At 42.3% G+C, this 14,330-nt stretch overlaps 1 protein-coding gene across 1 annotated transcript; it reads right to left on the bottom strand.

The window, feature by feature from the left end:
* Positions 1-4,292: 4,292 nt before the first annotated feature.
* F2RL3 (F2R like thrombin or trypsin receptor 3) lies at positions 4,293-9,865 on the bottom strand. Its single transcript, XM_040417457.1, has 2 exons — positions 9,728-9,865; positions 4,293-6,347 (listed from the first exon to the last, which is right to left on the bottom strand). Exons 1-2 carry the CDS (start codon positions 9,816-9,818, stop codon positions 5,281-5,283), a joined length of 1,158 nt encoding a protein of 385 aa, XP_040273391.1. The 5' UTR covers positions 9,819-9,865; the 3' UTR covers positions 4,293-5,280.
* Between the last annotated feature and the right edge of the window lie 4,465 nt (positions 9,866-14,330).

Genomic DNA, 14,330 nt, shown 5'->3' with positions numbered 1-14,330 from the left:
CCTACAAGTCGCCTATTCACAAGGAGACTCAATCAATTACTTCTGACGCGGCCAGCCATCCGTGACCGGCTCCAGGAGGACATGAAGAGTTTCTTTGCGGATAATGTAAGCGCAGATGTGGACCCTTTTATAGTATGGCTTACACATAAGGCTTTTATGCGGGGTAGACTGATCAGAGAGGCGTCCCATCTAAAGAAAGAAAGGCAGGCAACTGCTTTGGAATCTAAGCTTGGCAGGCTGGTGCAGGCGCATCAGAGGTCACCCTCCCTATATTTGCTTAAAGCAGTTAAAATGCAAATTAATTTGATTATGTCGAATAATACGGAAAAAGCCCTACAGTGGACTGCTTCGTATTATTACAAGTACGCAAACAAACCTGACAAAATGTTAGCACGTAAACTGAAAGCTAAACAAAAAATCAACCAAGTGTTTCAAATCCACTCACGTTCCGGCCACATATCCTCTAATCCGAATACCATTTATGACATATTCCACGCTTTTTATCAACAGCTTTACGCGAAATCGGGAGCTGGACAAGAGTTAGCTGATGACAGCTTCCTCTCTTCAATTCTACTCCCTCGGGTGACATCTGATGCACTGCATGAGCTAGGCAAACCCATTAGCTCAGAGGAAGTAGTCTTCTCAATCAATTCTCTAAAGCTAGGAAAAGCGTCTGGGCCAGACGGACTATCGGCCCTATATTACAAAAAATTCGCCTCTATACTGATTCCGCATATCACCCAGTTCTGCAATTAGTTTCTGAATGGTAACACTCCTCACCCTGACTTCCTTAACGCTAATATTACAGTGCTTCCCAAGCCTAAAAAGGACCCCTTGTCACCTACAAACTATAGACCGATATCCCTATTAAATTTGGACACCAAAATTTTTACGTCAATTCTGGCAAGGAGCCTTAATAACATTCTTCCTGGCCTCATACATAGAGACTAGGTGGGATTCATCCCTGATAGAGAAGCTCCAGACAATATGAGAAAAGTTCTCAATGTAATTCAGGTGGCTAACAAAAGGAACACCCCTCTAGTCATTCTTGCCCTAGATATAGAAAAGGCCTTTGACACAGTTAAATGGGATTACTTGTATAAAGTTCTGCACAACATGGATATCAGTGGCCCATTCTTACGGGCTGTCCGCGCTCCTGTTGCATATCTTAAACTTCCGTCAACACATCCTACCCCTATCCAAATCCTCAGAGGCACACGTCAAGGCTGCCCCCTCTCCCCCGCTTTATTTGCCCTGGCCATGGAACCCCTTGCTATCTCTATCAGGAATGACCCTAATATCACGGGCCTTAGGGTGGGAAGCACTGAGTATAAGCTTAGCTTATTTGTCGACGACCTCCTACTATCCCTTTCCAATCCTCTTATCTCTCTCCCAAATATGCTGAAACTGCTGAAAACCTTCTCCGCAGCCTCTGGGCTCCAAATTAACCAAAAGAAGTCTGACCTCCTATTATGTAACACCCCTACATCACTCCAATCCCTTCTCTCACAAAACTTTCTTTTCTCTCAATTATCCACACATACCCTTTACCTGGGTAATCTAATACCTTCCAAATTGCATATGACTTATAAACTTAATTATCTTCCACTATATCGCAGAATTAGGGAAGATTATAGAGCCTGGAGCTCTCTGCCGGTATCATGGATTGGACGAATACATATAGTTAGGATGGTAGTCCTACCCCAACTACTGTATTTGTTTCGAACCCTTCCGGTTCACATTCCTAGCAGTGATCTTCGAAGTTTACAAATTGATACGATGAGATTTATCTGGGGTGGTAAACGTGCTCGAATTTCCAGGTCCACGATGTGTAGACACAAAACCCAGGGAGGCCTCTCAGTTCCCGATTTTATTAAGTACTACAAGGCGGCAGGTCTGGCTCAATTATTTTTGACCCACCTGAAACCAGAGGCCCACCCCTTCTCTTTTCTTCACTCCCTGAAGATTAATAATTTGACCTTGGATTTTACCCCCTTTGAGAGGTCCACTACATTTTCCTTGTATAAACGGGGGTTACTGTCCAGAATTTATGGGACACTTAACACCACACCAGATGGGGTCAAGCTACCATATATGATGGAGTGGGAGAGGGACATTCAAGAGGATTTCTCTATATCTAGATGGCATCAGTGTTCCCAGACCTTGACTAAGACCTCGTGGCAAATTACCTTGGCGGAGACCTCAATTAAGGTACTCCACAGGGTATACTTAGTACCCTATAGATTACATCGTATCTACCCAGAAGTCTCTCCCTTATGCTTCAGGGGGTGTGAGGTGGATGGTACGGTTTATCATACCTGGTGGTTATGTCCATTGGTACAGCAATTCTGGATCAAGATTTGTAGTCTGATCTCTTCTGTGCTGGACTGTACCTACCCACTGTCACCTGCTCTGTGTCTCCTTGGAGACAAACCTTCTCGGTTAACATTCTCCAAATTTAAATTATCCCAGCACATGCTGTTAGCTGCTAGGATCCATGTTGCCTATAATTGGAGATCGGCAAAGCTAAGTTTTCAGGCAGTGGTTGATAGAATCAACAAGATCTTACTCTACAAGAGACTTACAGCTATTCGCCAGGACACATACGAGTAATTTGAAAAGCTCTGGGAACCTTGGATGTCCTCCTCCTACTCGGTGAATCTTCGACTCTGTATGACATTGTAGGTGCTGGAGACCTTATGAGACCTTATTTAGAATTGTGGGCTTTCTACTGTATGAGAAGCACCAGAAACACCTAGTTTGCTAACCTTGTCTTCTTTATATGATCCCCTTTTGACAGTTTTCTTTGTTTGTTTTCCTTTTTTTTTTTTCTTTTGATGCTTTTGAATATTGTGATGTCATTACCAAATGTACAAGCTGCTTCTTATAAAATGTGCTGTCTGTATACTCTGTATATGCTGCTTTACATCTATGACTCTTATTCTTTTGAATAAAGAAATCCTTTTGAAACATAATTCTTAAATGGATAGAAGTTTGAAACAGCCAAGACTCTTCGTGGCGCTGGATGCCCCATCAAACTAAATAATAAGGGGGAAAAGGGCCTTGGTAAGAGTAATGACCAAGAACCCAAAGGTCACTCTGGCTGAGCTCCAAAGATCCTGTGTGCAGATGGGAGCACTTCTAGAAGATCAACCATCACTGCAGCACACCACCAATCTGTGATTTATGGCAGAGTGCCCAGAAAGTAGCCTCTTTGCAGTAAAAGACACATGAATGCCTGCCTAGAGCATTTCACCCAAGATGATTGGAGGCTATAATCGCTGCCAAAGGTGCTTTAAGTACTGAGTAAAGGGTCTGAATAATTACTTCAATGCCTGATTTTAGTTTTTCCTTTTCAAAATATTAGCAAAGATTTCAAACATTCTGTTTTCACTTTCTCTGGGGCATTGAGTACAGAATGATAGGGGAAAACTGTGTATATGTAAAAGCAGAACCGCTCATGTAGAGGTATGTATGTAACAGGGGTCCGTGTGCAAAAATGAACCTTCATGTGTGTAAAATCATCTGTCTGTGTGTAGAAATGTGAGTGTAAAATTGTGCCTGTATGTGTAAGATCATGTCTGCATGTGTAGCCTATTTGAAAGAGCCCATGTGTAAAATTATGCCTCTGTGTTTTCATGTCTGTAAAAACATGTATGTGAATGTATGATCATACATACATGTATGATCAAATGCTTAAAGCATTGTAATTCATATTCTGGAGGGTGGTTCAAGGGGAGGAAAACTTACCCTTATACGCATGTGATGTAAAAGGGGCCTAGTTGGGAGCTGCATACAAGTTAATAGTTGCATGCTGCATGTGATTTACCCACAGGAATATTTATGTAGTCACAGCACAGCCCCATTAGACCAGATTTGCACTTTTCCAGGATTTAAGAGGGGCTTCCACAACTAAATCCTAACAGAATCCACTCATTTTACCAGCAATGCATGTAAATTAGGTATTTGGTGAAGAATACTGAACACACTGCGGATTTTCAAATCCACAACATGTACATTTTTGCTGCAGATTCCACACGGAAAAAATATGGATTTGTCTCAAAGAATTCCAGGTTCCCATGGTTATGTTTGAGAAAGGTGGGCGTGGTGTCCCGAAACGTCTTGCAGAGAATGTGGGCACACTGACTCTCCTTCTCCTATGTGAACATCCTCATTACATCTGGATCGATAAGTATCGAAACTTTTTATATTGGACATTGCACTTTAATAGACACTGCACTTTATTGGTCATATTTGTCTACTGAAGATGATTGAGGTGAATGATACACTATATCATGAAAATAAATACATTGTGCTGAATCAGGCATCTTCCGGTATGTCTTGATGGACTTGGAGAGCGGGAGAATGTCCGGAGACACGTATGCAGTAGTCTCTTGAATTGTATATTGGAAAAAAATTATACCATCTCCAAGGTGGTATAAAAAGTGGTGTAACATTTATATAGTTTAAAGCACTATGGCACATTGTGCAACTTCTTCACTTCACCACTTTCTAAAACAGCATCACATATTTAGATACATTCAACAATCCAAGATCATGAATTTGGCACAAACTAAAAATGGACATAATATTCTGAAACAAAATAAAACTACTCTATCAGCTCCAAGTTATTTTGTGCTAAAATGCACACATTCATTTGCATAGGGCCTAAATCTGAACATGTGATATTTCCATGCAGCTATATGATGGGCCCTTGGACTCAGTTCCACTGGTGGACCCTAGGCCCCCCAGTCCAACACTGGAAGCATCTTTTTAAAAACCCACAATAGGCATTAGAAAAAAGCCTGCTCACACATTTCACACCTGTGAGGGTATGGGCACATGGTGATATCTCCTGATGCAGTTTTGGGAGCCAAAACCAGGACTGAATAAAAAAAAAAAGAAGCAAAGTCATGTCTGTCCTTTATACTTTCTCTTGTTTTATGATTCACCCTGATTTTGGCTACCAAAACTGCATGAAGAAACCTGACCGTGTGGCCATACTCTCTTGTTTCTTAAAGATAGCTGGTCACTGAATGAACTGCTAAAAATAAAATTGCTGCAATATAAAATAGAATAATGACAACAGTACTTGAGAAAAAAATGTCTCTTGAACAGAAAGCATATCAAAGGACATTATGTTCTTTGTTTCTGTAGCCACATGATGCTACAGATTTCATAGAAGGAACAGGCCTCAGAAGGATTAGTTTAAGCCATTGTGTATTTTTGGGTACTTATGTACCTACTACCAAAATGTTTCTTTCTTGTGAACATAAAATGTCATATTACTGGATGGGATGGGTAGTTGGGGTAACTTGGTGGCAGAGTCTCTTTAGATGTTTTTACGGAGGTCATTGATATTGTAGACTTTTTCCTAAACTGTTTTCTCACCTTGTCTCGAAATTCTTCAGAAGCATAGTAATACACAAAAGGATCCACACAGCTGTTTAAGGCGCTCAAAGTTAAGCAGACCATATAGACTGCATATAGGTCACCATGTCTTTGAAGACAGTGCTCTGAGTAATGCATCAAAAGAACCACGTTGCTTGGTGTCAATAAGATGATCACTATGAAGAGCACCAAGGTGCTTAGTTTTACAGCATAGCTGTATTTCTCTCCACTTAGAATCAGTTCCCGAATTACAGCAGTGTAACTAAATACAATAATTATCAATGGCAAAATAAAGCACAAGACAATGGCAGACATAAAGTAATAAAACAGATACTCTGCTTGCTCTTGCTTGGGAAGAGCATCATGACACAATGTGAGTTGAGTGTCCAGAAGGAGGTAAGATTGTTGCATTGTGGCCAGAGGAATGGTAGACAACATGCCAATAATCCAGCAGGTAGAGCATATAGCAGTTGCAAAAACCCTGCTTCTGAATCGTCTGGAGAAAAAAGGGTGCACCACTGCCAGGTAACGGTCGACACTGATACTCATAAGAAGCAAGGCTGAGCAATACATGTTCCCATAAAAGAAGCTTGTCACAGCCCTGCACATCAGCTCCCCAAAAATCCAATTGTTTCCCAAATAATAGTAAAATATCTTAAAGGGAAGAACCAGGATGAGTAAAAGATCTGCCACTGCCAGATTCATAAGGAACACTGTAGATGTCATCTTTTTAACTTTGGTTGCTAAAACCCACAGGGCAAGACCATTGGCTGGTAGACCAACAAGGAATATAACAGAGTAGATGGAAGGTATGAGCACAACCGTGATGGAACTCTTCAGGTGATCCTTCGATGATGCAGAAATTCGCAAGAATGTGTTATTCAGTTCCCCTTTGAAGGACCGTGGTTGTTGTGGACATGATATAGTGTCCGATGTAATTGCGTCATCAGAATAATCTGTAAGTGATGTGAAACAAACTGTTAGACAACTCTATAATGCTCCATCTAGTGTCTATATTACAGGAAAATACTGTCACCAGGTTTATTTACTGCCTTGCTACCAGGGGTGCACCACCAATGAGGCCAGGGGAGGCAATCGCCTCAGGCAGCACCAGAAAGGGGCAAGAGGGGGCAGCAGAAGGGCCATGGGCAATCAGCGCTTTCATTGTGGCAAAGGGGTTAGGTTAAGAAGTTGGCATGGGGTTGGGACGCCGTTTCCGTTTTCGCCTCAGGCAGCAGAAAGGCTAGGTGTACCCTTGCTTGCTACATATGATTTAATCTGTCTGTATCCGAAAATTGTAAGCTAGAAAAAAGGTACAAATAATGCAATATAAATATTAGACACAATATAGGAAAGAGGATAGCTTTTAGACAGTTAGTTCCTGCAAACACATAATCATGGTAGCCAAAAGTTAGGACTTGTAGGTGGCATATGATGCATGAAGAGATGTTACGCTGTTATATACGTAGCAGCGCGTCACTTCAATACACAACTAATTATTAGGCTATGTCCCCACAGTGTTTGTTACATGTGGATTTGCCCTTTGCATTTTAATGGTTTGAAAAGTACCTCCCAAAGAAAAGAGAACCATCTTGGTAGCACCTCCTATTGGAAGTGGCTCCCTATGAGTCAAAATCCGACTTACAATATGACAATGGAAAATCCCAAACCAGATATCCATCCAAAGACAGCTGCTTCAGGGTGCTTGCCCCTCATCAGTACAGAGTTGGATTCTGGCTGGCTGAGTGTAGCAGCTGTCTATGGATGGATGTTTGGCTAGGCAACATTTCCTTTTTTATATCCCAAGACTTAGTTGAAAAGTCTGATTTTGACTCATAGTCACTTCAACAAGATGGCGCTAGCGGAATAATTATCTTTCTCTGCAAGCAGCGTTTTGGTGTTAGCCTCCAGAGCGGAATGGATACTGATCGGAGGCAAACTGATGCATTCTGAGCGGATCCTTTTCCATTCAAAATGCATTAGGCCAAAACTGATCCGTTTTGGACCGCTTGTGAGATCCCTGAACGGATCTCACAAACGGAAAGCCAAAACGCCAGTGTGAAAGTAACCTAAGGAGAGCCAGTACCCTGCTTAAGGTGCATTTTAATAATTGAAATCTGTGACAGAATTGACAATAAAATTCTCTGTTAAAATATTTCCAGGATGTCAGGTTTCACAGGATTGTGATTTCAGTAATTACAGATCTCATTCACATGGTCATATTGTAGCCTGTAGCCTGCTATAAAGAACACCACAGCGCCACTCACTGTGCAGTGGGCATGCCTGGTTACTGCGGCGCTGCTCCCATTCAAGCTCATGACAGCAGAGCTGCAGTAACTAGGTCACTATACAGTGCATGGAGCTGTGCCATTCCTCCGACCTGCTGTCTGCAAACAGCTGATCAGCATGGGAGTTGCATACCGGTTGATATGATATTGGAGACCTATCCTAAGGATAGGTCTGGTGATTAAACACCCAGAATGCCACTGTGGCCTTACTCATCACCTTTTTTTATTCATAAAATGTGCCCCACATGCCAATGGCAGGTTAGGTGGCAGACTATCCCTTGTCTCATTCATGTTAAAGATACATGGTTGGGTTGCCAGCTGGCAATACATTGAAAACTGCACGGTATGTATGGAGGAAATAGGTAGAGAGAAATGTATAGGCACTGGTGGTGTTAGACATAGAACACCCCTGGCCACTTACAATTTTATCCACACCCCTAGGATGCAGATACAATTGAAAATGAAATGGCATGTACAGCCATTAAGTGTTATTTTAATAAAAACAAGTTAATTTTCTAACATACAGTTTCTGTTACATAATTCTTGAATTGTGAGATATTCTTTACTTCATTAAAATGTTGCCCCCTGGTGTTTAGTCTATATAGTAATGTGTACTTCCACCTACTAAAGTGGTTGCACATGCTCTGTTCCATCCTTCAATTGCCTGTTCCATCCTTCAAATGCCCTATTTGCTATTAGAAGCTGCGACAGATACAGGGAGAGAGCAACAGCAGAAAGGACATGTCCACTAGTCTGCCAGCCTGAAGAGAATCGAGCAGAATTGGAGCAATGAATGCGGGGAGCCCTGGACCCATGTGAGGTACAGGGTTGGTCCAAGCTTTACTATAAAGAGATTATGTACTATATTATGTCCAATTTTCATTTTTACATCAATCATGGCATAACCGTTCTAAATAATGGATGGTGATATTGTATCTGACATGCAGACAGGAGCACCACATTAAGCATGGGCTGGCCTTATGCAAGAGGAGGGGTACTATTACTGGAATGAGGGACGTAGACGTACTGCCATATTGTTTTCTGGCCAGAATAGGGACTTTGTGGAATTGTGGTTGCCAAGAGGACATTGTGACTGGAATAGTGTGCATTGCAGGCATTGTTGCTGGCACTAATGTCATAATGGCACTGGGGCTGTCGTGCAGGTATTGTGGCTGTAGTGGGGGCAATCTGGGACTGTCGTGGGAGGCATGTGGTCTAAAAGCAAGGACCCTGTGCAGAAGCATCTCATAGTTGGAAGAAGCCTAGGTATGGACACCAGATGGGAAGGATGAGAAATGACTGCTAGAATTGGAAATGATGTCACCTGTGAGTCACAGGATTACATTTCTGTTTATTTGCCACTTGATAGTACTAAGTTTCCTCCCCTTGTCTTACCAACATCACTTCGTCAACCAGTGCCCTAGGTTTCTCCTCTGACCTTATACACATGCATGCTTAGCCAGTCATGTTTATTTCAATGGGGAGAGGGAGACAAACCTCTGCTAAACGTCTCCAGTCCAATGCGCCCCGTATTTGTTATCCCCCAACATCTGAGCAGTCAGGTGAGATTAGATTCTTGGTGGGATCCTCTGACAATCTTATGTTTATGTGTAGCTTAGTACAGTATAATTACTTCATTGGACTGATGTCTAATATAGTTTAAATTATGTATCATATAAGCTTCAATACAAAGGAGACATATGGGTATATATTAAGATCACATTGTAAATGATAGCAGTAGTCACTTTAGGCATCTGAAGTGTGACCTTATATCTACGGGGACTTCCTCAGTCAAGCAATACCCTAAAATGTGTCCTACATGTTCATGGACAGTTCTTACATTATGCACCAGAGAAGATATTGTATTATCTTCATGCCCTGTGTTAATAAGTTAATATGGTCGCCCTCCCCAGTTACGAAACATGAAGAAGAACCCTTGCTGAAGATTCAACTAGCAGAATTATCATGTAGTTAGGAATCAGGGACCATATCTCCTATCAGACAACACTGATACAGCACATGATTACATGACCAAAAGTTATACATACCATCATACTCTTGTGTGGCTAGAGATCTGACCCATAAAGTTAGGAGCAGCATGGGGATGGAGAATGACCACAAGCAGCTGATGAATCCCATGATGTCAAGGTTCTGCTAGGAACGAGAAAACAAGGGATGTTGCTAGACTGAGGATGATTAGCCACTTCCTATGCACTTTAAAAAGGAAACAGCAGTATAGGGGGGAGGGTTAGTGGTCGATGTGAAGCAGATGTACAGAGCGTCCTATTAGAGAAGAGAGTAAAAAAACTAAAAATTAAATAAAAGAATAATAGTGAAACATGGGAAATTATTTGGGTCCCTAGTTTACTTTCCTAGACCAAATTTCGGAGGCTCAGAGATGGCCTTATTTTTGTGTTGTTTTTTTCCAGTCTAGTAATGAAGACTGGAGTTTGCATGTCTATGTATTTCACCAACATTAGAGCTCATCCACTTGACTGTTGCCTGTTTTAGGGTCTGCAATTGCGGATCCACAAAGCACTTTGGATTTTGTGGAACGGGACGTCCGGCCCATAATAGGACAGTCGTATCCTTGTCTATAATGAGGACATGTACTATATTGTTACCAATGCCACAGAACGGACAGTGTTCTCTCTGCATTTTTTGCTTCCCCATTGAAGTGAAGGGGTCCGCATCTGACCCTCAAAAAATGCGGATCTGATGTGGACAAAAAATATGTTTGTGTGCATGAGGCCTTATAGAGAGATGCATTCAAGATCTGGCTCAGTACAATCAATTTGCCACATATAACAGTCTATGGGGCCATAATGTCTCTGTTCACACCAACGTTTTTTTGCATTCCATATACGTGCCATTTTTTGCGTTCCGTATATGGTCCATATACGGAACCATTCATTTCAATGGTTCCGCAAAAAAAAAAACTGAATGTACTTCATATGCATTCAGTTTCCGTATTTCCGTTTTTCCGTTCCGTTTAAAGATAGAACATGTCCTATTATTGCCTGCAAATCATGTTCCATGGCTCCATTCAAGTAAATGGATACGCAAAAAAAACAGAACACATACGGAATCCATTCCGTTTTTGCGGAACCATCTATTGAAAATGTGATGCCCAGCCCAATTTTTTTTATGTAATTACTGCATACTGTATATGCCATACGGAAAAACGGAACGGAACCGGAAACACTACTGAAAAAAAAACCTGCCTGCAAAACACTGAAAAAGCCATACTGTCATGTGAACGAGCCTTTAGTTTGCTGTCCACTAAAATTCCTAAGTCCTTTTCCATGTCAGTGTTACCCAGTGTTTTACCATTTAGTATGTACAGCCAGCCAGAACCGCAGGGGCAACACGTTAGGTGCACGGTGGGCCCATGAGGGGCCAAATAATAACAGTTCATCGGTTTACTCACGGTTAGCAGAAAGCCTTCCTTGGCCGGCAGGACAGTGTTTAGGAAGACAGCACGAAATCCTCCGTGGCACACTCTGTGGTAGGGAAGCATCAGCCTAGATGGAGGTTGAGGTGCACTTGATGGCAGTGGTGTTTAGGGTGCTTGTGGCGTCTGGGTCCCTTGGTGTTATTTGTCGTGACGCCAGTACCGTTAGTAGTAGTAGTATTGAAGAATGAAGTAGACAGTGGTAGGATACAACTCACAACTTTTACTGAAGTTGGTTCCAGTTGCGGCATATACATCCAGACAGAATACAGTCTTTTGCAATTTAGAGGAATTCTGTTGATTCACTGTTAATAGGTTTGGCTGAGTTTTGACTCAGGCTGTGGTTCTGAATAAGTATTTCTGGTAGGTGACTTTGCTTCAGGTCCCTTGTAAACCAGAGTTATTTGGTGAGGTTGCCTGTAATACTTATTGGTAGTCCTATTCTTTCTGTTTCTTCCAAGCTCTGAACAGGTAGCTAATCTGTATTCTTCAATGTATGGTGAGGCTGCCTGTAGCTAGATTGTCCTCCACCATGTGCAAAGGTGCGTATTAAGCCTTTAGTAGTGCATGTTATCACTGATGTCTCTCTTTAGCTTGGGTTTCTTCCAGGGACGAAAACACTATCCTTTGGTTGTAGAATGTAGGAACTAAGAGAATCACAGAAGGAAAACGCTCTCCTGCACCTCATACCTTGGCTCTACCTCATTTCTGCAGCTGGCTTCACCCACTACTCTGTGGTGTGTAGCCTCAGCTTAACAACTGACTCTGCTCCTCTCATCTCCTCACTTTTCTCTACCTTCCTCCACACCCTCTCTCTTTTACACTAGGCCTGACCTAAGTATTTATATGACCTAAGTGCTATCCCCATCTAGTGGTGGGATGTATAAATTACACCAGACCAGCCTATGAACAGGGATACAACAGGTGTTGTAATACAAAATGTCATGCAATATGGTAATGCCGTTTCACAGTAATTTTTCAGTGCATATATACTGGTGACTTGCATTATTCCTTCCCATGTGCATAACCTTACATTTGTCAGTGTTAAACCTCATCTGACACTTCTTTGCCCAAGCCTCCAATTAGTGATGACCAGGTTCGGACTGCTCTGTCCGAACCCAGTTGGTTGCTAACCATAACTCATAATGTGCAGCTCCGTACAATGATTAAATGTATTGCCTTCAATGAGGCTTTGTTAATATGGCCGCCAGTAATGTGATACTTGATTAGTCTGGTGCATGCACCGTTAATATAAGTCGCTGCACAGACATTAAAGGTAACCTGCCACCGGGATTTTGGGTATAGAGCTGAGGACATGGGTTGCTAGATGGCCGCTAGCACATCCGCAATACCCAGTCTCCATAGCTCTGTGTGCTTTTACTGTGTAAAAAAAACCGATTTGATAGATGTGCAAACGCATGCACAAAACTAATCAAGTCTTGCGTTACTGGCAGCCATATTAACAAAGCCTCATAGGAGGCAAAACATTTTATCACTGTACGGAGCTGCAGATTATGAGTTATGGTTGAGAATGAACCAGGTTCTCTCATTACTAATCTATCTGGATCCATCTAAACAGATCCTAAATTTGGCATAAATGCCTGCTCGACCAATAAAACAACCAAATCACTCCACCTTTCTGGTGCATTACCCCTTAGGTCTCATGCAGACGAACGTATTTTATTTCCGTGTCTGTTCCGTTTTTTTTGCCGACCGTATTCGGAACCATTAATTTCAATGGGTCCGCAAAAAAAACAGAAGTTACTCTGTGTGCATTCCATTTCCGTATGTCTGTATTTCCGTTCCGCAAAAAAAGTCCTATTTTTGTCCGCAATACAGACAAGGATAGGACTGTTCTATTAGGGGCCAGCTGTTCCGTTCCGCAAAATACAGAATGCAAACAGATGTCATCCGTATTTTTTGCAGACCGCAAAATATATATATACGGTTGTGTGCATGAGGCCTTAGGCTGTGTAGACCTGCACCAGATTTATTACAGGGGCTCAGGCTGGACGATAAACCTGATGCAGGGATAGACACTTTTGTCTAGCTGTATAATAACTAGTGGTTGTCTTACTTTTTTTGAGACTGACGCGCTACCTACTGCGCTAACGAGGCGCTTGGTTGTCTTACTTTAAGACAGGATTTTATGTTAGAATTGTGGCACAATATATTGCATCTTAGGCTGTGCCCCTTTTCAGACAACGCACAGACATTTTCTCCAAGTCAACCACTGCTAAATTGTGCCCAAAATCTAGGTGCATTCAAATTAGTAAATGTGGGCCATTGTGTGTAATACTGTATCTTAAGTGGCTTTTCAGTAAATGACCTCAGGCTACTTTCACACTCGCGTTTTGGGCGGATCCGTCATAGATCTGCAAAAACGGATCCATTACAATAATACAATCGCATGCATTCGTCATAAACAGATCTGTTTGTATTATCTGTAACATAGCCAAGACGGATCCGTCATGAACTCCATTAAAAGTCAGTGTAAGACGGATCTGTTTTCTATTGTGTCAGAGAAAACGGATCCGTCCTGGCAAACAATGTAAGTCAATGGGGACGGATCCGTTTTCTCTGACACAATCTGGCATGTTTGGCTCAGCTTCGTCAAGCGAGCAGTAAAGCGCTGCAGGCAGCGTTTTGGTGTCCGCCTCCAGAGCGGAATAGAGACTGAACGGAGGCAAACTGATGCATTCTGAGCGGATCCTTTTCCATTCAGAATGCATTAGGGCAAAACTGATCAGTTTTGGACAGATTGCGAGAGCCCATGACGGATCTCACAAACGGAAAGCCAAAATGCGAGTGTGAAAGTAGCCTTAGGCCTCATGCACATGATCGTTCAGTTTTTTGCGGTCCGCAAACTGTGGATCCGCAAAAAACGGAAGCCGCCTGTGTGCCTTCCGCAATTTACGGAATGGAATGGGCGGCCCATTGTAGAAATGCCTATTCTTGTCCGCAAAACGGACAAGAATAGGACATGCTATATTTTTTTTGCGGGGCCACGGAACGGTGCAACGGATGCGGACAGCACTTAGGCCTTAGGCATACAAAACTGATCACTGCATGCTGCGATGAAATAAGTGTCCTGCTTCTTTCCATGCCCTATCTATTATCATCCTTTAGCATACATCCTATGGTGATAACACAGAATGAGTCAGCCAGGAAACCACTGACACTTTCTCCTGACTCAT

This window comes from Bufo bufo, chromosome 2, assembly GCF_905171765.1.
Source record: "Bufo bufo chromosome 2, aBufBuf1.1, whole genome shotgun sequence".
Taxonomy (NCBI): domain Eukaryota; kingdom Metazoa; phylum Chordata; class Amphibia; order Anura; family Bufonidae; genus Bufo; species Bufo bufo.
The sequence above is the reverse complement of the archived record's forward strand: the minus strand, read 5'-3'. Positions and strand labels throughout refer to the sequence as shown.